The 23539-nt window shown below is 50.7% G+C and overlaps 1 protein-coding gene across 4 annotated transcripts in view; it reads right to left on the bottom strand.

The window, feature by feature from the left end:
- The window catches only part of CIT (citron rho-interacting serine/threonine kinase), a 1315032-nt gene that overhangs the window by 115993 nt on the left and 1175500 nt on the right, over nucleotides 1–23539 (bottom strand). For all 4 annotated transcript variants that reach the window (XM_078667654.1, XM_078667653.1, XM_078667652.1 and 1 more), the window contains 2 exons: nucleotides 15865–15993; nucleotides 15001–15081 (listed from right to left, as the gene is read on the bottom strand). In XM_078667654.1, the coding sequence (XP_078523780.1) occupies nucleotides 15001–15081; nucleotides 15865–15993 (210 nt within the window). The remainder of the gene's footprint in view (nucleotides 1–15000; nucleotides 15082–15864; nucleotides 15994–23539) is intronic.

Genomic DNA, 23539 nt, shown 5'->3' on the forward strand with positions numbered 1-23539 from the left:
TCTCATGTTCTAGGACAGAAGCATCTGATGGCCTTGGTGATTTGAGTACAGAGAAATCAAATCAAGCACTGCAAGTCCCAGAATTCCCTGATCTGTAAAAGAAAAGCCCAGAATTTGAGTATTGGTGTGCTCCTGACATGGAAAGATGGCAACTCCCTGGAGGCGTGAATCCAACTAGATCTGTGGTCTATTCCGGACAACTTTGACGCAGGTGGCCTTACAGCGAGTAGTGCATCACACAGAGAAAGCCAAACCCCCACATTTGGTGCATGCCTGTAAGTTGTGCCTAAACGGACAAGTTACTTTCCTTCGGTAACGCCTCATCTGGTAGACACATGATTTAGCCACAGATTTCTTACCTTTGAACTTCCAGGAGTCAAACTGGATCCGGAAGATTTTTCTTAGCAGTACCCCTGCCTGCCAGTAGGTGGCATCGGTCGACTCCGCGTTACGTCGGTGTCGTGTTTGTCGTCGTCATGACGTCCGAGTTGTAAATATAAACGCCACTCCGGCGCGCTGACAACAGTACTTTACACGACTATCCACACCAGAAGCACGAAGCCATGAAGTGACTGACCATGGTGTGTTAAAAAATGAACAATTAGGGCCTAGAAAGGGAACAACCCTCACAGTAAAACAAAGCCACAGTGGGGGGGGGGGCGGGGCGGATGGGTGGGTCGGTAAGGAATCTGTGGCTAGATCATGCCTCTATTAGAAAAGGTGTTACCATTACCATCTGATAGAGACATCTAGCCGCAGATTCCTTACCTTTGAACAGATACCCAAGCAATATCTTCCCCGGAGGAGTGACTGTAGAGAGTTTAGACCAGGAAATCTTGCAAGACAGAGAGACTAAACAGGCCTTCTCTGTAAACTTGGGAATCCAGGCAGCAGTGTGTGACAAATGTGTGCAGTGACAACCACTTGGCTGCTGGGCAGATATCAGAAACAGGGACACCATGCTGGAGGTCCATAGTGGGCGCTTTTGCCCTGGTGGAATGGGCCCTCAGCCCTTCAGGGAGATCTTTTTTCGCTAAGACGTAGCAGATTTTCATACAGAGGAGAACCCAGCGTCATATAGTCCTCTTTTGGATAGCACGTCCTTTCTTTGCCCCCGCCTACCCTATAAAGAGTTGGTCACCCACCCGGAACTCTTTGGTTCGATCGAGACAGAACGATAAAGCTCTTTTTGGGTCCAGACGATGGAGACGCTCCTCTTCCTTGGAATGGTGCAGGGGTGCAAAGAAGGTGGACAGGCTGTCCCAGATGGAAGGGTGTTACCACCTTAGGCAGAAAGGATGCCCTAGTCCACAGTACCACTTTGTCCGCGAAGACCGTCGGGTAAGGAGGCTTTGATGACAGTGCCTGAAATTCACTCACCGTCCTGGCAGAGGTTATCACCACTAAGAAGGTTGTTTAGATGGTGAGCAGCCTTAGAAGGCAATTGTGCAGCGGCTCAAACGGTGTACACATTAGAAAAGTGAGAGCCAAGTTAAGATCCCACTGTGGCATAATGAAGGGTGAAGGGGGAACAAGAACCACTGTACCAGAGGCGATTTGAAAATAGAGAGCTGATCAGGCAGCCGAAGAAAAGAACAAAGGGCCGAAAGATATCCCGTAAAGGTGCCCAGGGCGGAGCCATGCCGGGCCGCCAGGGAAAGAAGAAACAGGAGAACATCAGATAAAGATGCATATAGAGGGTCAATCGACTGGTTTGTACAATATTTACAAAATGTGTTCCATCGGCAGGTGTATACCTATTGTGTGGAGGGACGCCTGGCTGCCAAAATAACCTCACAGTCTTCGGGAGGGAGGTTGAAAGCTGTCAACTGTTGCCACTCAATCTCTACACAAAGAGGCAGAGAGTGGACATGTTCGGGTGAAGGACCTCCCCTGCTGCTATGACAGAAAATCCTCACAAAGGGGCAACCTGACCGGAGGATCGATGCTTATGTCTAGAAGCTAGGGATACCAAACTCTCTGTGCCCACTCCGGAGCCATGAGAATAACTTGTGCCCGGTCACTCCTGATATTCTTGAGCACTCTGGCCAGGAGTGTTATGGGCGGAAAGGCGTATTGAATGCCTGAGCTCCATTCCCGGCGAAAAGCATCGCCGAGCAAGAGCTGTCTTGAAAATCCCAACACGCAAAACTGCTGACACTGCGTACTCTCTTCGGAGGCGAACAGATCTAACCAAGGCTCTCCCCACCACCGAAAGAGACCTTGTGCCACCTCCGAAGGAGACGCCACTTGTGATTCGCAAGGCACCCTTGGTTGAGCTTTTCCACGCTGGCGTTCAGAGAACTGGCCAGGTGTTGGACCACCAGGTAAATGCCCTATTGTTCCAGCCAAGTTCAGAGATGCAGGGCCTCTTGACAAAGAGTCCATAACCCCACTCCAACCTGTTTGTTGGAGTACCACATGGCAGTAGTGTTGTCCGTGAACACTTGTACGAGCCTCCTCTTGATCAACTGCAACAAGGCTTTCAGTGCCGGTTGGATCACCCAAGGCTCCAACAGATGGATATGGAGCATGGCTTCCACCAGAAACCAGAGTCCTCTGATCTCCACCTCCCCCAGATGGCCACTCCATCCCAGAAGGGCCGCATCAGTCACTACTGTGAGCTCTGGGTGGGGAAGGGAGATGGGTCTGCCCTTGAACTAATTGCGGTTTGTTAGCCACCACTGCAGGTCTCTCGCAGTGCCCTCTAAAATCTGAATAAGGTCAGTGAGATTTCTTCGATGCTGTTCCCACTGGAACTTCAGGTCCCTCTGCAGAGTCCACATGTGCCACTGTGCGTGGGTCACTAGGAGGATGCAGGAGGCTGTGAGTCCCAGCAGCCTTAAAGTCATTCTTACCGAAATCCAGGATAGAGGATGAAACATTGGTATCTTAGCCTAAATATCCTGGACTTGCCATAAAGGAGGATAGGCCTGATACTGCACCATGTCCAGAACCCCTCCAATGAAAGGGGCCGTCTGAGAGGAAGCCAGATGTGACTTCGGTACGTTGATAGTGAACTCCAGCGAATGCAGGAGGCTTGCCATAGTCTGGAGGTTGGAGGCAACAGTTTGGGATGAGCCTGCCTTCAACAGCCAGTCATCAAAATAGGGGAAGACTGGAACCCCTGATCTCCGCAGATGGGCTACGACCACCGACATCACCTTTGTGAACACCTGAGGGGCGCTGGTGAGGCCGAAGGGGAGCACTGCAAATTGAAAGTGCTTGTGGCCCACCGAAAACTGCAGGCAGGATGCGGATATGAAAATAGGCATTGTGCAAGTCCAACTCTACCATCCAGTCTCCCAGGTCCAGGGCAGAAAGGACCTGAGCTAGGGCGAGCATCTTAAACTTCTCCAATTTGAGGAAATATTTGAGGGCTCTGAGGTCTATGATAGGATGAAGACCTACGTCCTTCTTTGGGAGCAGAAAATAGCAGGAATACCAACCACAGCCTATTTCTGGCCCAGGAACACTCTCTATAGCTCCCTTGGCCAATAGTCTTGACTTCCTCGTGGAGCAGAGTAAGGTGATCCTCCATCAGCTGTTCGTATATTGGAGGGGTAGTCTCGAAGGGAAGGCAGTAACCTCCTACGGGCAATTTGCAACACCCACCTGTCTGACGTGATGTCCCACCAGTGGTGGAGATGGTGTACTCTGTCACAAACTGGCTGTAAATGATCCTAGAGGATTGGACTAGGAAGGATTTGCGGTGAAGGAGGGGATCGCGGCTTGGCTCGACTTCGGGCCTCCAGACCCGCGGTGTCTGGGTGAACCTAGTCCATGTCCTCGCAGAGGCTGCCGAGCTTGCGGGCCCTCAGGTCGGAATAGGTTTGGTGCGGTAGATAGCCCCTTCTGTAGCCACGAAAGGGGCGAAAAACAGATGCGGCCCGGGGAGTTGTGGTGAAGCCCAAGGACTTGGCCGTGACCCGCAAGTCCTTGAAACGCTTGAGGGTGGCATCTGTTTTTTCTCTGAAGAGACGGGAGCCATCAAAGGGCATGTCCATGAGGTTAGCTTGGACATCCCCCGAAAATCCAGATGTTCTCAGCCAGGCATGGCGACGGACGGCCACCGTCGTGGAAATCGTTCTACCCAACGAGTCTGTGGTCTCCAAGCCACATCTGATGAAAAACTTAGCTGCGTTTCTCCCATCGGAAATAGCTTGGGAGAGTAGAGCCCGGTATACATACACACACACACATATATATATATATATATCCCAAAAACACAGTTCACCAGCCACCGCTCCTCATTGTTGCGGGTGCGTCCCCTGCGCGTGGTGAAACTTGCCAGTCAATTGCACAACTCCAGTTTACAGATTCTAGAAACTGCTACAACGAGTGCACTCCTGAGCCATATATCATTTTCAAAGCAAAAGTTTGTATTTATTTCATTCGTTACAGTGAAAGTTGACAACTTTCGCTGTAACAAATGAAATAAATACTTAGACGCTGCCCTCGCACACGAACGTCAGTTCTGTACACGACTTTCAGAGCTTGGAACACAGAGCCATGCAAGATACTGAACACTGGTGCCTTGAAACTGGGGCCCTGAAAGGAATGACCTTAACCCTAGAAATCAGTTCGCAGAACAGGGAGGACGGGTGGGGCGGTAAGGAATCTATCACTAACTAATGTTTCTTACAGATATATCGTTACCGAAGTTAAGTAATTTGTTCATCTGAAAGAAACACGTAGTGATATGTTCCTTACCGTAGAATAGATACCCCAGCAATACCAACCCCGGTGGTGGGTCGGCGAACCAAGATCAAACCAGGAAGTCCCAGAGAACAGAACGGCCAAAGAAGCAGTGTAGGAGAGTAGGGTCTGCAATCCTATGATCACCCAGATTTTTGCTTTTTGCTGCACTGGTTTACGACTTTCCCTGGCTGTGGGCCTGCTAATCAGACCCACAGCCTAGCTGTTCTCTCTATCCAAATTGTACTCAGGTACTGAATTGGCACTGGGCCCTCTCCAAGTCCCTGTACCCAGGGCTGAGGTGTACCCAGAAGTCTCCCAGGGGCTGAAGCATGTATTATGCCACCCCTGGATTGACTAACTAAAACTGACACAACTGGCTGCACGACAGCTGGGGCAAGGTGGTGTACTCACCCTTTGCTTTAGATATAGTATACCTATATCTAACCCTAAAATGGACACACAGATCTCCTATCAGTCACTCCTATGGCAGGCCTTAACAATCCTGAAGGCAGAGTGCTTGGAATCGTGTGAGATGGTGCTCTGGCATGAGCTGAGCCTGTCTGCGGCTTTCGGGACCCATCCCTTAGCCGTTTCCATGATATCGCATACCATATACTCTTAAGTGCATTATAATCCTCGCGGTTAAATGCCAACTCTGGTATCGCTTTATCAAAACATGTCGAGTAAGGTGTCATACGAATTGGAATACTAACCCCTCGCCAATTCTGGCGACGGGGTTAGCATTCCACCCTTCTAGAGGGACACGACATGCATGTAACCTATAACCCGGTTAAAAGTCAGACAGAGCCTTAGCATCCACAAAATGGATGCTGCCACCGAGACACAAGTCTGCCCTCCTGCTGCTGGGAGTCCTCCCAGAGCAGGAGATAAGGACAAAGGGTTTCCTGCCAGGGGCGGTGCCAGCACCGTCCCAGACAGGATTTTGTGTATTGTAGGTAGGCAGGGCTTCAGAGGAAGGTGACTGCACGTGGCACCCCGGTGCTCACTGTGCATAGGCTGGCTTAAACCAGTTCCAGGGACACTCCAGACCCTGTGCTGGGGAAAAGCCCGCCAAGGAAGTGGGTGTAACCACCCCCCTCCTGGTCCCACCCCTAGGGCAGGACTTAGTCGCGTGCCAGCCCCCTTTTCCAAGATAAAGGTAGAGACTGGCCCCCTTCCAAATCAGATCATCTTTGGAATCAAGATACCACTTTCCACGAAAGGACTTCACGATTTCTTCCTCAAGATTCTCCCTTGTGGCTAAGGAGTAGTCACCCTGCATCCGCAGGCACCATCTAAGAACACTGCGGTCTGCTGCACGTCCTTCCTCCGGAATCCGACTGCCCAGCTCGACGAGACCCGGCTTCCCTGGCACCTCTGACCTCTACCCACCTCTACAGCACAGCTGAGAACCGTGGGTGCGACGAGACCTCGAGGGACCGGCCATCGCTAAGACTGCACGACTTCTGCACAGCAAGCCCACAGAGTAATTTCCTGGTGAGTGCTTTGGGGTCCGAGAAGCCCCCACCCTGAGCAGCTCCAGCACCGAAGAGTAGCCCCCCAGCATCTCCACGATCGGCGTGGGGCCCTTCTGCTTTTTGCTGCTCACCGCGTTGTTTGGCTGCTAGCCCGCTGGCTTGTGGCCTTCCGAACGACGCCCGACGACAACACTGCTGCTGGTCTGGTTGCTCCAGACTGGCCCTTGCTTCCCTCCATCGGAGAAGTACCCTGGACCCTCCTGGTCCGGCTAAGACGCCATTTTAGGTCCACCGCGTGGGCCTTGCATTTGCCAAGACTTGTTGCCCAATCCTGGGTCCAGCGACGTCGACAGCAAGAACCTTCGTGGGACAGCTCGCACCTCCATCCTGGTCGCCGACAACGCCTCCTGGTCCGAGAGACTGCAGAGCCCAGCCGTGCCCACTCACCTGACTGCGGTGACTTCGCCCGGTGCCATCCTGGTGCCCACTTAATCACTGGCTAGTGATTCAAGAACTTGGTCCCCTCTGCTTTCAGGTTTCCTTCTTCCTTGATCCAAGCTTGGATCCATCGAACTTTCCTTCACTGGTCGCCTGCCAGCAACTTCTTCCTTCCAGGCTCCTGGTCCGGCAACGAGATTCCCGACGTCTTTTCAGACCTATGCAGCTGCAGCCCCTGGGCTAGGTAACTTCGGCACTTCGGTGTCCCAGCATAGCCTCACTATCCAAGGGTCAGGATCCACTGTCGTTTTCTCCCTACCAGGTCGGGTTCGCCCGTGAACACTAACTTTACCTTTACTAGCTTCCATAGACTTTGTCCCGCATCCCGCGTGAGAGTGCACACTCTGCACCCGAGTCCCCTAGGTCTCCTAGAAGTAATCTAACGATTCCCTAGTCAAGTCCTAGCGATTCCAAAGCCTATTAGTACTGTACTTACCTGCTAGTAATTTCGCATTCCACTTTTAGAATATATGGTTTTTCGTGCCCCTCGGGCATTTGTGTATAACGTGCTAACTTAAGTATTTTCATAAGAGTTTTGTTGTGTGCTTAGCACCCTGTCCTCATAAAGAGTACAGGGTTGTTGTGATTCTAATAAATACATTGTTTATTTTCATAACACTTGTGTGGTGTCCTTTCACTGGGTATTCAAGGGGTAATGTGATGGTAAAACAGCTGGCTTAACACGCCCTCTAGAGTCTTAGCCTTAGACTGCTCGTATCCATGCTACTAGGATAGCTGGTCTATAAGGTTGACTTACAACCAATCATCAATAAGGGTTGTTTGGACTGAGATATAGTGATCACTAGAATAGTGAGCACTGCACATCAGGCCAACTTCTCACAAGCAGTCTCTCCGGACTTGGCTGTCCAGGCAATAGTGCTTAGTAAAACAGTGCAGCGAGGCCCACGTAGCTGCCTGACAGATGTCTTGTAAGGGGACACCACTTCCCAATACCGCAGTCGCAGATGTCGTCCTGGTGGAATGGGCACGTAGCCCCACCGGAGGCTCCTTTTTAGCCAGAGAATAACAGGCTTTAATACACAAGACGACCCATCGGGAGACAATCTGCTTGTGTACGGCGCGACCTTTCTTGGCGCCAATGTAGTCAACAAAGAGCTGGTCATCCACCCGGAACTGTTGTGTGCGATTCAGGTAAAATGAGAGCGCACGTTTTGGGTCCAGAAGGTGGAGCCTCTCTTCCTCTCTGGAAGGATGCGGAGGCGGAGAGAAGGTGGGCAAAGTGATGGTCTGCCCGATGTGAAAGGCAGGGACAACCTTTGGCATAAAGGATGGACGTGTCCCGAGCACAACCTTGTCCGGATGGACAGACAGAAAAGGAGGTTTGCAAGAAAGAGCTCACTCACTCTCCTGGCAGAGGTGATGGCAACAAGGAAAGCAGTCTTCAAAGTTAACAGATGAAGAGGACCGTTCTGAGGAGGCTCAAAGGGAGCGCACATTAAGTACGTGAGAACCAAATTCAAGCCCCACTGTGGCATTACAAAGGAAATGGGAGGGAAAAGGTGAGTAATGCCTTTGAGAAATCTATTTACAACAGGGGACTTGAAAAGAGAGGGCTGATCAAGGAGCCTGAGAAAGACCGACATTGCAGAAAGATAGCCCTTAATAGTGCCCAGAGCAGAGCCCTGCTGGGCCAGAGAAAGAAGGAACAAAAGGACTTCTGAAAGAGGGGCAGAAAGGGGATCCACAGCCTTTGCTGTGCACCATGTCACAAATTTGTTCCACCTGCAGACTTATACAGATTTATTGGAGGGACGCCAGGCTGCCAGAATGAGATCACAGACTTCAGGAGGCAAGTCAAATGGAATCAACTGTCGCCGCTCATTCTCCACGCATGTAGGTGGAGACTGGACAGGTTTCGGTGGAGGACCGTCCCCTGCTGCTTCGACAGAAGATCCTCCCGAAGAGGCAGTCGAATCTGGGGATCCATGCTCATAATGAGTAGCTCTGGATACCAAACTCTTTGAGCCCAGTCTGGGGCAACAAGAATGACTTAGGCCCGGTCGCGCCTCATCGTCTTTGGCAGTCTGGGTAGAAGTGGTATAGGTGGAAAAGCGTACAATGGACGGCAGCTCCACTCGTGAAGAAAAGAGTTGCAGAGCGAGTGCCGCCTTGGAAATTCCAACACGCAGAAGTGATGACATTGCATGTTCTCTTCGGTAGCAAATAGATCTAACCAAGGCTCTCCCCACTGTTGAAAGAGGCCTTGCGCCACCTCCGCGTGAAGATGCCATTTGTGATCCATCATGCACCTTTGGCTGAGTTTACCTGCCCTGGCGTTCAAAGAACCTGCCAAGTTTTGAACCGTCAAGGAAATGCCTTCACGATCTAGCCATGTCCAGAGATGCAGAGCCTCCTGACATAGGGTCCACGACACCACCCTGCCTTGCTTCTTGCAATAACACTTGGCGGTGATGTTGTCTGTGAACACCTGCACTACTCTCCCCTTGACAGAGGGAAGGAAGGCTTTCAGTGCAAGTAGGATCGCCCGGAGCTCCAGAAGGTTTATATGGAGCCTGGACTCCGCTGGAGACCAGAGGCCTCTGATCTCCGCCTCGCCCATGTTGCCGCCCCATCCCAGAAGGGACACATTCGTCACTACTGTGTGCTCCGGTAGGGGAAGGGAGAGTGATCAGCCGCTGACCCAACGCTGGTTTGTGAGCCACCACTGCAGCTGTTGCACAGTGCCCTCCGAGATCTGGGTCCCCTTGATGCTGCGCCCACTGGAACTTCAGGTCCCACTGCAGAGCCCGCATATGCCGTCTGGCATGATTGGTCAGCAGAATGCAGGAGGCCATGAGGCCCAGCAGCCTCAGGGTCATCCTGACCGAAACCCAGGACAAAGGCCGAAAGATCGGAATCAGAGCCCGAATGTCCTGGACTCGCTGTTCAGGAGGATAAACCCAAAACCGTGCCGTTCCCGAACCGCTCCAATGCAGAGGAGCTTCTGAGAGGGAATCGGGTGCGACTTCGGCTCGTTATTGGAGAAGCCCAGCAAGTGCATGAGGTCGGCCGTAGTCTGGAGGTGGGGGACGACTGCCTGGGGCGATCTCGCCTTCAGCAACCAGTCGTCGAGATAGGGGAAGACTGAAACCCTTGATCTGCGCAGAGGAGCTGCCATCACCATCATCACTTACATGAACACCTGAGGGGCGCTGGTCAGGCCAAAAGGGAGCACAGTGAACTGAAAGTGCTCGTGGCCTACCGTGAACCGCAAGTAACGCCAGTGAGTTGGCAGGACGGGGATATGAAAATAAGTGTCCTGCAAGTCCAACGCTACCAACCAGTCTTGGGGGTCTAGGGCAGACAAGACCTGAGCAAGTGTGAGCATCTTGAACTTCTCCTTCCGGAGTAAGCGAATGACGTTCCGAAGGTCTAAGATAGGATGCAGGTCCTTGTCCTTCTTTGGAACCAGGAAGTAGTGGGAGTAACAACCACAACCTACTTCTGGCGTCAGAACGCGCTCGATGGCCCCCTTGGCCAAGAGGGCTGAAACTTCCTGCTAAAGAAGCGCCAAGTGATCCCCGTCGGACTATCTGCAGAACCCACCTGTCCGAGGTGATGGTGCGCCAGTGGGGGAGGAGATGGCGAATCCTGCCACCCACTGGTGTTTGGTGGGCCTGAAACACCGGACTAGGAAGGTTTGGAAGCAGTAGCGGCAGGGAAGGTGGTGGACTGACCCGCCCGTTGGCCCTGTGATCCACCTCTGCGGGTCCCACATCCGCGGCTGCGCTGAGACTGTTGCTGCGCAGGCCTGTGGCTCTAAAACAAACGTGTCTGGGCGCCCCTTCCTTGGCCACGAAAGGAGCGAAAAGCAGAAGTGGAAGGAGGAAACGCCCTATCTGCCTTGTCACCGAAAAGGCGAGTGCCATAAAAGGGCATGTCCATCAGTGTGTTCTGGACATCTCCGGAAAAGCCAGTTGTCCTCAGCCAGGCGTGGCGGCATAGTGCCACTGTCGTGGAAAACACCCTGCGCAGCGAGCCAGCGGTATCAAGGTCACAACGAATCATGAACTTGGCTGCGTCTCTCCCATCAGCAATAGCTTAGGAGAGCACCGTGTGAGCCTTCTCCGGACACTGAGGCAGCACCAGCGCAGCCATGTCCCATACAGAATGGGAATAACGACGCAAGAGGCATGCAGTGTTCACAGACCGCAGCCCTGAACTGGCGGAAGTAAACAGTTTCTTCCCAAACTGTTCCAGTTTCTTGGATTCCCTATCCGGGGGTGCGGTAGGGAATGCGCTTGAGGACGCAGAGGCTTGGACAACAAAGCTCTCAGGGGTGGGGTCTTGGGAAAGGAAAATGGGGTTGCTCGGGGCCAGGCGATGGGGTCGGGCCACGTTCCTATCCACAGGAGCCCCTGTGTTGGGCCTGGACCAGGTGCCTAAAAGAACGTCTGAAAGTACATCATTAAAGGAAGCAGTGGCTCCGCAGAGGTAGCCGCCGGCTGAAGCACTTCAGTCAGGAGGTTAGTCCTGACGGCCACTGTAGGGCGTTCGAGGTGGAGAGCCTTGGCCGCCCCTCGCAACACTACTGCGTAACTTGCACCCACAGTAGGAGGAGTTAGCATGCCAAGGTCAGGAGAGGTATCAAGACCACTGGCATCCCCAGTTCCTCTGCCCAGTCCGGGTCAAACTTACATTGTGCTTTGAGAGGGTCCTCAGACCCCTCCCAGTCCTCCCCTTCCTCCAAAGGCTGATGAACAGGCTGGAAATAGGGAGGCTGGACATAGGGGTAGAAAGGCCCCATCGGTGCTGGAATCGTTGTCGAGCAATGCCGTTCCGGCCCGTGCCCCCGGACGACGTCGGAGGTGGTGCTGGTGCTGTCGGTGGAGGGGTCACAAGGTCAACCGACGTCGAACGGGATCCAGGGCTGGATCCTTGAGGCCCTTCGGCGCTGTAGCCGACAGCGATGCTGGAGCCAGCAGACAGTGAAGGGCGAGGGCCCCCAGCCGGGCCTGAGTGCCTGACGGCCCAAAGAAGCGGGTCATACTTGACAGAAATTCCTGCAGCTAGGCCATAGTCGCCGACGGACCCGGGAAGGGCAGGGTAGGCCGATGGCGACTGAGTAAGCTCCGGTGGAGCCGCGGGAGAGGCACCAGCCGCATCCTCAACCGTGTCGGGGAAGTCAAAGAACAATGACACCTATTCAACTTCTTGTTATACTTCGTCTAACCTGACCAAGAGTGCGAAGACTTCGATCCCGACGAACGATGGTGGTGGCTCTGCAACCAGTCCCTCAACCTCCCACGTGACCGGGACCTTGAGCGGCGCAGAGTCGACTACCGGACTTCAAGCAACGTTCGGGACTGCTCTGACAAAGTCTTCAGTGCCATGGCCCGGCAGTCGGGGCACGACTTGGGGTCATGGTCGCGCCCCAGGCAGTAGAGACACACGCAGTGCGGGTCCTTCACCGACATCATGCGATGGCAGTCCACGCAGGACTTAAAGCCGGGCATCCCTACGGCACCAGGAGTCGATCGACTCGAAAAATAGAGACAAAAAGGCCTTGAAAATCTCAGTCAAAAAGTGACTGGGGGTACCGCTCTCTCCGGATCTGCACTTACTGGCGTGGAAAAAGAAAGAACGGACGTCAGCGCACAAGGGCGACGTCTAAGTAGCTGCTGCGACGTCATTTCGACGCCAACGACGGACGCGGAGCCGCGCGATGCTACCTTCCGACGCGCAGAGGTACTGCTGATGAAAACTTTCCGGATCCAGTCTGACGCCTGGGGTTAATTCTAAGGTAAAGAATCTATCACAAAGTGTTTCTTCCATCTAGCCTGCCACCACAGACATGTTCCTGACCTCCTGCAGGTGAGAGTCCGTGCTCTCTGAGGCCAGAAATAATGCCTGCTTCGGAGGAAGGTGTTCACACCTCCTCCAGCAGGTTGGAAAGTGTATCTGCATACCAAGACCGGGACTTTAAAGCCACTGCCGCCTTTGATATGCTATCCAGGCTTCCCCTAGACCTAGGAGATGCCACTCCCTGCGCTGAGGCCCATTTGGACAGGCAGGAAATTAGCCATGCTAGGAGGCTTAGTGGACTACCAGGCAGGTCACCAGGCCACACCCCTAAGGTGGGCTCCCTGATGTGCCCCACAAAAAGAAGGGTTCCACCATTTTGATTTTGGTGGATATAAAATTTTTAAGACGGGGTTATGCCCACTGCCCACAGGAAGTGGTCACATAAGGGGTGTAGTGACTCCAAGGGTAGGTAGTCCATTGGCTACTACCCTTCACTCCCCTTAATGTTTCTAAATGGAGTATTTATTTGGCCCCTTGACACCAGGAATGTAGATTTGTTGGCTGCAGAAAGGAGAGGAAGAAGAATAGCCAAATAAGCAAGATCTGCTGGTGAGCACTTGCGCCAAACTCTGCCTGCCTACCTGCTCCTAACCAGACAATTGCGACAACCCAACTTGTCCTGCAGCTGTGCATCCTCCAAAAACCTCGGACGGCCTCCAGCACTTTGTCAAGCAGTCAGCATTTCTCTTGAAGTGGAGGAGCCACTCCCCTGCAGCCTGCAGGTACTGACCGCAACATCCAGTTCACCATTTTGCTGTTCTGCGGGACCACTGATGCAGTAGCCACCCAGGAAGAGGTCCCCACGCTCCTAGAGGTCAGATCCATCCTGCTAAACAAGTGAAAAGACGCCAGGACCAACCAGAGCCACCCTGCACCAATACCCGGGATTACCGAACCCCTTGAAATAACCAATGCTAGGTCCAATCGGGACTCTAACACCACAAAGACTGAGCAGCCGACGAGGGACTTCAGCACCAAGAGCGGCCAGGCTGCACTGTTTTGTCCCCATTTGCAAGTCTAACTGTTACCCGTGGGTGCCTTTGATGCACGAGCACCACTTGGCCACAACCCTCTGCACCCAAGCAAACCAGGCCCAGGTCCACTACAACCGACAGTACTTCCAGGACCCCAATGAACCAAGTCCCCCCCCCACTGGCTGGGAGCTCCTGGACTTGTCCCCAAGTCCCTCCCTGCAGCCGGTTTCTTGGTGGCCTCCTCTTTGCCTAGCATGTAGCGCGCAAGACTACCAACCTGTCCAGCACCTCTGCACCAGGACACTCCAGGGAAGGTAAACTTGAACTGGTGGTGGTACTTTGGTCCTTGGTCCCCTAGCACCTTAAGTCCTTAAGCACACCCCGGAGAATCATTTGCAAATATCCGAATTCAGTATATAACCTTTTCTCCATAGGAAAGCATTATCGCATAAAGACGCATTAGAGTGAACATTCTTTACTTACCTGCAACAACGGATAAACTGAAAAGTACATACTCCATAACGAAGTTCTTGGGGTTTAAAAATAAATATAAAAAGTGCTTGTTATTTTTCCAAATGGGTCTTGAGTTTCTTCTTGAGTGTCTCTCTCATTATTGAGTCTGTGTGTGTTCAACAACAACTCCCAACACTTGTTACCGAATGTCCTACCTCACCCTCCTTCCTTCACTCTCCCTGCCGCTCTAATGTCCCTCTCCTAGACAGTTTGCTCCACTGGACCCTTCATCTCCCCTCCACCTTAACCTTCCCTTAGTATTCCACATTGAGGCCTAGGTGTGATCACTCTGTCAGTCTTTTAAGTGAATTCTGCACCCACACTTTAATCTTCACTCTTGTGCTCTCCCTCGAGTCCTCCTCCATCATTGCAATCTGAGGAGGCCCTGTGTAACAAGCGCTCCTCTAGTCTGGTAGCAAAGTTCTCAGGCCATTAAGTAGGATCATATAAGGTACCAGTGGGAAAGACAAGATATGTAATTTCTTCACATAGCCTGTCATTAATAGTATGCCTTGTGTAAAAGTCCACATTTGTAAAGCGCACAATCACCCGTAAGGGTCTCTAGGCGCTGGGGGCCGTCGGGAAGATTAAGCGAGCTATTGCCCAGAGTAACATGGTGCTGGGCTAACCTGCCGCCGGAGCCGGGGATCGAACCGTGGTCCCCAGATTCCAGCGTCAGTCGCCCTGGCCGCGGCGCCACACCTCTCCCCCTTACCATTGCCAGGTAATTTTTAAATAAAGCACTCCAATTTTCGACATCATTCAGAGTATCTCGCCATAATCTTAGATACACATGGAATTCTGCTGCAGATGTCAATTGCATAGGTAATTTCGCTTAGTTCCACAACAAAGAAGGACATGCACAATTAACATTTTCAATGGATTTGTATCAAAAAGAAAACAAACAGGCTGCTCATACAAAACATTTTGTTACACCATTAGACAAATACTGCAGCAGTGGACAGAACTGTATGTTGGAGCGGCCTAGTAAGGAGGATATTATCACCTACCGAAAGCTAGAGGCAAACGACTCCACTTCAGATCATCTGTTCGGCTTCGCCTTCCATAAGAATCCACAAAAACGCCAAATTCTAAAGAAAGCAAGATGTATAGACATTGACCTTGTTTTTTCACCTAATAATAATCGATGAAATTCAGAATAACTACATTCACTTCACTATACATTACTAGTTTACAGACTTCCTAATGAAAACATAGTGACATTTAATATCATTTTTGCAGCATACACCAAGATTCGGGATATTGCTGAATCATTTAAAAAAAAAACATGCATTTCTCTTTAGGTATCCATAATTTATCATATTTTAACCCTGATGCATTTCAGACAAGGGCACTTTGTCAGGGGATATACTTGACATATTCAAATTAATAATACGCTTTGCAGAAGCTCCATGATTAGTGTGGATTGAACATATTAAGATGTTTGAATGGCGTATACAAGCACTGCTATGCATCTCTGCTCAATAAAAAAAAAAGCCTGGAAATATATCTTGAAGTGAATGTGATTCAACAATTTTGCAGTGTTTAAGCAGTGCATCTGTGGGAATGACTTGTTAGACGACAAGTGGCTTAATGATGGTTGTAGAAGCACTCAAGAACGGAGAGTGCACCCAGATAGCACACTAAACTGGGATGTACGGATTAATAGGGAAAAAGTGCAGTGCGAAATTGGAACTTTTCTTTAGATTTTGGTTTTACGTATGGCAGGACACCACTTTCATTGGCAGGGGCCTGATATGCATTCTACATGTGAGCATTGGCTATGTTTTGCTCAAGTAGGTTGCTATCAGTTATATTTGTGCCAGAAAGCACAGTAAAGCTTGAAGCTTTGTACATCGAATACCCTGACTTACCATGGAAGCACAGCAGGTACTCCTCTCTCTGCCCAGTGGTATTCACCTGCATGATGGCAATTGGAAAACTATTGGAGGATGAAGCGAAAACAGCAGAGGCCAATGAATGGTCATTTTTATCCAAGAATTCTAGATGGGATAAAAAGAAAGATGTTTAGTGAAAAGTTTAAGTTTAATTAATTAATTTTCAGAACATTCTGCAAGGAAGACCAATTACATTAGGTCCTTAACCAGTGGAGCCTCTAAACAGATCTTCTCAAACATGTTGCTTACCTTCGCTAACGATTGTACTGGTGAATACTTTCCAAACTCAGATTCCGCAGCTTTTGAATCCCCCAGGTACCAGAATTAATCCAGATAAACTTCCGCAATAGAGCCAGTGCGCCAGAAGGTAACACTATCTCACTTCATGCAGACTCCGTTCCACTTGTGCATGTGGTGGCACTGAGCTGCATACAGGCCCCACTGCTGGGCATGCGACATCAGTTTATCAATCAGATAACCTTGTGCCTTCAGGCGCAGAGCTAACTAGTTGCTGTGTGAAATCTAACTTAGGACCTTATAACCCAGAATAAAGTCCACTCCATGGGGAGTTGGGTGTGCAGTAAGCCATATGAGTGAATTGTCCACACTGTGGACCTGATCGCTGCTATGGCATTGCCTGATGAAGGTATGGACAATTGCTTATCTAGAACATCTCTAGCCAGGGCTGTATTGGCGGCCTTCACCCTGGTAGAATGAGCGCAAAGGCACTCAGGAGGCTTTTTTATTTTTGCCAGATCACAGCTCAGCATAAGGCAAAGAACAATCTACTTAAAACAGCTCAGTTTCTGGACTGTCTTCTCTCTCTTTGCACCAGCCTACCAATGTAGAAAATAAGCAACCAGTCAGGATCCAACTTAGGCATCCTCTCCTCCACGGAGGGATTTGGCAAAGGGTAGAAAGTGTGGAATGTAATGTACTGTACATGAAAAGGCAACATCACTTTTGAAGAAAGGATGCCTGGGTCTGACGCACTAACTTGTATACAGCAGCTCAACAGATTATGCCTGCAATTCACTGATGCAACATGAAGGCAATAAGGAAAATCATCTTGAGGGTCAAAAGTCTCTGGGTGCAACTATGCATAGACACAAACATCATACTGATCAAAAAGGAATGAACTAAAGTGATGCATCACAACAGGTGACTTGAAGAACAAGTTACCTTCTGTAATGCCTTTATTTAGTAGAGACTATCTAGCTGCAGATTCTTTACCTTAGAATTATCCCCAGACCGGATCTGGAATTTTTTTGTGAGCAGTAGCCCTACACGCCGGTAGGTGGCGTTGTTTGGTTTCGCGTGGCATCGTTTGCGCTGGAAATTACGTTTGCGTTGCCAACATGGGCACCACCCAGACGCGCTTATGTCACTTACTTTTCACGACTTTCCATGCCAAAAGCCATGAAGTACACTGACCACTAGTGTGGAAAATTAGGGCCAAGAAAGAAGAAAACCCGGTCCCTAGAAATCCATTTGCATAGTGTGGAGGATGGGTGGGTCGGTAAGGAATCTGTGGCTAGATAGAGTCTACCAGTTAAGGCGTTAAAGAACGTAAGTAACTTGTTCATCTGATAGCGACGAATAACCACAGATTCCTTACCTCAGAATAGATAACCAAGCAACACTTGCCCAGAGGTGGATCTGCGGACCAATTTCACATGACAAAGTCCTGCAGGACCGAACGGACAAAGTGCCCATCCCTAAGGACCTGACTGTCCAGGCAGTAGTGCTTGGTAAACGTGTGCAGAGAAGCCCATTTTGCTGACTGGCAGATGTCCACGACCGGATCGCTGCGAGGTAACGCAGTGGTTGCAGCTTTAGCTCTGGTGGAATGAGCATGCAAACCCTCAGGGTGTTGCTTTTTAGCCATTGCGTAGCATATTTTGATGATGAGTACGATCCATCATGAAATGGTCCTCTTCTGATCCACCTGTCCTTTCTTTGCTCTGACATTCCCCACGAAAAGTTAGAGGTCCACCCGGAACTCATTTGTACGGTCAAGGTAGAACGACAATGATCTTTTTGGGTCAGGACGGCAGAGTCACTCCTCTTCTTCGAAGGGATGTGGAGGAGCGTACAAAGTAGGCAAGGTGATGGATTGACCTACATGAAATGGAGTGAACCACTTTCGGAAGAAAGGAAGCTCTCGCATGAAGCACGGGTTTGTCGGAGCAGATGTTAAGATAAGAAGGCTTGAATGACAAGTCATCAACCTCACTGACCCTTCGGGCAGACGTTATTGCAACGAGACAGGTTGTTTTGATGGTAAGGAGCCTAAGTGGACAATTATGTGAGGCTCAAAGGGAGCACACATGAGGAAAGTGCGGACAAGATGGAGGTACCACTGGGGCATTACGAAAGGAGTGGGAGGAAACATATGTTGCAAACCTTTCAAACTCATATGTACAATAAGAGACTGAAAAAGGGAAGGTTGGTCATGTAACCAAAGAAAAGCAGAGATTGCATAAAGATATCCCTTAAAAGTGTCCAGAGCAGAGCCTTGCCGGGCAAGGGAAAGAACGAACAAGAGAACCTGAGAAAGGGAGGGAAGAAGGGGGATCAATGTGTCTTTCTGAACACCATGCCACAAATTTTGCCCAACAGCAAACCCAAACTGTATTGGTAGAGGGACCCTGGCTGCCAAGATCATGTAAAACACACAAGATGATGGACGGAATGTTGCACAATGGCAAAACATTCACCCCCAGTCACAGATCTGGGTTTAATCCATCGTTATCTGGAAAGTCTGAGAGGGAGTCAGATGTGACTCTGGCATGTAGATAATGAACCCCAGCGAATGCAGGAGGTCCGCCGTAGCCTGTAGGTGGGAGACAACAGCCCGAGGCCAGCCCACCTTCAACAGCCAGTCGTTTTGATAGGGGAAGACTGGCACCCCTGATCTACATAGATGAGCTGCAACCACCGCCAACACCATGGTAAACACCCTAGGGGCGCTGGTGAGGCCAAAAGGAAGCAAACCGAACTGAAAGTGCTCGTGGCCCACAGTGTATCGCAGGTAACGCCTGTGGGCAGGCAAGATGGGAATGTGGAAATATGTGTCCTGCAAGTCCAAAGCTACGATCCGGACAGGCAGACAGGACCTGAGCTAGAGTGAGCATTTTAAACAACTTCTTGAGAAAAAAAGTTGAGAGAGTGCATGTCTAAGATAGGACGAAAGCCTTCGTCCTACTTGGGCACCAGGAATAACAACCAGGACCCACTCTTGGTGTTGCCATCCTTTCTATGGCTCCATTGGCCAAAGGAGCTGTCACTTCTTGGGGGGAGAAGAGATAGTTGGTCCTCAGTCAGCCTGTCGTAAATAGGTGGCATGGTGGGAGAGGTGGTCTCGAAGGGGAGGGAGAAGCCCCTTCGGGCAATCTTCAAAACCCACCTGCCCAATGTTATGGACTGTCAGCGGGTAGGTGACTGCGAAGCCTGCCACTCACTAGGGTGCCCATGATGGAAAACGGGCAGACCAGGAGGGTTTGGAAGCTGCAGCTGCTAGGGGGTTGGTGGACTGACCCAATCGCTGGCTACCTGACCAACAAGGCTGGTAAAAAGCGCATCTGCGGTGGGTAAAGACGCAGTTGTGCGCACCTTCCGTGGCTATGAGCGAAAGGCGGATCGAATATGACAAGGTGCCATAGAAAGGCCCAAAGACCTATCTGTATTACTGCTGTCCTTAAAGAGCTCCAACACTGAATCTGCTTTGTCTTTTAAAAGATGGGAGCCATCAAAGAGCATGTCCATGAGAGAGGATTGGACATACCCAGAAAAGCCAGCCGTCCTCAACTAGGCGTGGCGTCGCAGAGGCACTGTCGACGAAACCGCTCTGTCTAGTGAGTCGGTGGTGTCTAGTGCACAGCGGATAGTGAACTTAGTTGCATCCTTCCCATTGGCAGCAGCCTGGGAGAGCACGGCCCCGGCCTCCTCCAGGACCGTTGGCAGCACCTGAGCAACCACATGCCACAGAGCGTGGAAATAGCAGCCCAAAAGGCATGCAGTGTTCACCAACCGCAGTGCCTGGCTGGCGGAAGAAAGCAATATTCCCAAGATTTCAAAACTCTTGGATTGACTGTCTGGGGCGTGCGTTAGGGGATGCACTAGGGTTTACATAGGATGTTGAGGCTTAGACTTCCATGCTCTCCAGAGTAGGGTGTAGAGTGAAGAAATTTAGATCTCCTGGAGCGGGCGGTGGCGGCCAATCATCTTGTTCACAGGAGCCCGTGTGTTGGACTTGGACCAAGTAGGACATCATTAAAAGGGGGAAGCGGTTCTAATGGGGAAACTCCCGGCTGAAGCACTTTCTTCAAGACATTACCCTTGACTGCCACCGAAGGCAAGCTAAGGACCAGGACTACAGCTGCCCTTCGTACCACCATTACAAAGGAAAGTTCCCTCCTCAGTAGTCACAGTAGGGGGAGAAAGCATGCCAGTATGTGGTGAAGTATCCAGTCTACTGGTGTCATCCAGATCCTCACACCAGTCCATTTGTTTTTCTTAAGGCTGGTATTCCTCAGGGTCCAGCGACCCCTCCCATTCCTCCCCGAGTCCAAGCCTGTAAAAATAGGGCTTAGGTGCCAGCCTGAAAGGCATGGCTCTAGTTGGCGACAGAGCCAGCGTCGGGATGACACCCCACAGGCTCCATGTCGGAGTCAGGGAAGAGGATGGTGCAGCTGGAGGGCGCTTGCAGCGCGGGGAACATCGCCCTCAGATTTGCAGTTGTGGAAGGTCGAGGTGGCACAATCACGCTGATCCGGATCCATCTGTGGATCCCTGGGGCTCGACTGGTGCCAGAGATGTCGGTGTTGATCCAGTACGGCCCCTTCCTGAACCTGCAGGGCCTAAATGTGCGCCAGAGGGAACGGCCTTCTCAAATATGAAGTACATGACCTCATAAAGTTGGGAGAGGGTTGCTCCGGCTCCCAGAAAGTTGGGGAGGTGCGGGACGAACCAGGCACTGGCTCAACTGCAGAACCAGGCCTCGAGTGGCAACGCTCGCTGTTCTCGTTGGCCAATGGACAAGGTTAAGTTGAAGCACGCTTCGACACCGACTTCTAGTGGGACTTCGACTTACCTAAAGGGCTCGATAACCGGGACTGCAACGATGACCTTGGCCTCCCCGGCCTCTCCAGAGACTTTCCTGTTGATCAGAACCTCGATCGCACATTGAGCCACTATAAGCGTGAGGGATCGCTCCTTCAAGGCATTCGGATGCATGGCACGGCAGTCAGCAGGCCTTCGGGTCATGTTCCTGCTCAAGCCACCAGAGGTAATCTAGGTGTGGATCTGTCACTGACATCTGCCAGTGACAGACGCTGCAGGGCTTAAAACCAGCCTTCGTCGATAACATATTCCGCCACACCAGGAGTTAAACCTAAACAAAATCTTTAACAAAACGTCGTAACAACCTAGTCAAAAAGTGACTAACGGGTAGCTCTTTCCGATGTGCGCTTGCTGGTGAGGAAAGAAAATAACTAATGTCAGCACGCCTGGGTGGCGCCTATATAGGCACAGTGTATGTAATTTACAGCACAGATGACGCCATGCGGATCTAAATGACGCCACCTATCGGCATGGAGGGGTACTGCTTATGAAACATTTCCCAATCTAGTCCGACGCCTGGGGATAATTCTAAGGCAAGGAATCTGCAGCTAGAAGTCTCTGTTTGATTAGAGAGGGCTGATCAGGCAAATGAAGGCAGGTAGAAAGGGCTGGAAAGGAACCTTTAATTGTGCCCAAAGCAAAGTCTTCTTGGGCCAGAGACAAATCTTTCGAACATCATACAACTTGGCTTAAAAAAGATCACTTGTCTGCATGCTAGGTACAAACTTAGACCAGACGCCAGAACAGATGGGCTTCTTAGATGGACATTAAAACACCTCAGATGGAATGATTAAGCCACAGGATTCTGTTTAGTCTTCACGCAGGAAGGTGTGGATTGTGGAGGTTTGCATGCAGAACTGTGCCCTCTGTTGGGTCAAGAGGTCCACCTAAGATGCAGATGAAGTGGAGGGAAGATGCCATATCCAGGAGGTTGGGGGACACGAGTCTGAGCCCAATCCAAGACTAACAACGTGAGCTGGAGCCAGCCCCTTCTGACATTCTTCTAGATTTATGGTATCACAGCAGAGGTGGGAACGCATGAAGGAGGCTGGAACGGTGTAACACACTAGGGAGCAAACTGCCAAACACTGAGCATTCTCACTAGGTTACTGACCTTGTGCGAGAACCCTTGGGGACCAAGAACCTGCCACAGCCTGAGCCTCTAGTCAGAGGGCAAAGGACCCCCTATACCACCCTATGTGTTGCAGTGCCACATAGCTGTCATGTTGTACATTAGGCCGGGCCTCTGATAGAAGGAATAAAAGACTTGCGGGGCAAACATATAGAGCACAACTTCACACCGCTGATATGGTGATGCTGCTTTACCAGACACCAAATGCCTCATTTTCGCCTCGTCCAGGAGACCACCTCAGTCAAAAGAAGGTATGTTGATCACTACAGTGAGGTTTGGATGGGGCAGGCAGAATGGTGCATCGCATGCCAAGTTGGCATCAGCCACGCACCATGCACCACTTAAGATCATGTGCTGCCTCTTCCAATATGCAGATGTTTTCCGAGAGGAACTTCGGGTGTCTGTCCAATGGAAAGTGAAGGCTCCACTGCAGAGCAACGCACATGAAGCACCAGCAGCATGAACAACGCCAGAAGATAAAGAAACCTTGGAACCATTTGGTTCAGAACCAAAGCACAAACCCGAAATTTTGCAATCCTTCCCTGAATGTCCTGAACTCAGGAGGAGATGTAAAGAACTTCTAAGCCACCATGTTCAGGATGATAATTTTAAAGTTATCCTCCACCCAGGCCAAATATGGAATTTCAGCTCACTGATGCTAGACGAAGGGTGGCCACAATGAAACTGTGGTCAAAGACCTACTGAGCCAAGCACTCCCTTAGCAGTCAGTTTCCGAGGTCAGGGAATATATATATATATATATATATATTCCCGACCTACGGAGATGAGCTGCAACAGCAATCATCACTTCTGTGAACACTCATGCGGCTGAGGTAAGGCCAAAGAGCAGGCCGGTGAACTAGAAGTGGTTAGACCCCATAAAAAATAAGACAAAATTACTGTGGGAAGCAGGATCAGCACATGAAAATATAATGTCCTGCAAATCCTAGGACAGAATTCAGTCTCTGGGATTTCACACCAACATTTTTAACTTGTCCTTCTGATGAAGGTGTTTAGAAGTCTGAGATCTAAGATCAACCTAAGCCCGCACCCAGCTTCCACTCTATCCTTCTTCAGGACCAAGACATGTTCTCCTCTCCATCTCAAGAATCACTTTAATCACACACTTGAAAAGCAGCATCTCAGCATCTCTGGCTGTCTTGGAAGCATAATCCATCAATTTCTGGCTGTACACTGTAGGAATGTGGGGAGTGGTAGACAAAAGAGGGGAGCACATACCTAAAGAACAAGTTACTTACCTTCGGTAATGCTTTTTCTGGTGGATGCAGTATCTGCCTGTGGATTCCTCACCTTGTGAATATCCCCCTGCATCAGCAACGTTCGGAAAATTATTTTGTAGCACGCCGGCATGGATGACGTCATAGGAGCACAGCA

Source organism: Lissotriton helveticus, chromosome 11, assembly GCF_964261635.1.
Source record: "Lissotriton helveticus chromosome 11, aLisHel1.1, whole genome shotgun sequence".
NCBI classification, from domain to species: domain Eukaryota; kingdom Metazoa; phylum Chordata; class Amphibia; order Caudata; family Salamandridae; genus Lissotriton; species Lissotriton helveticus.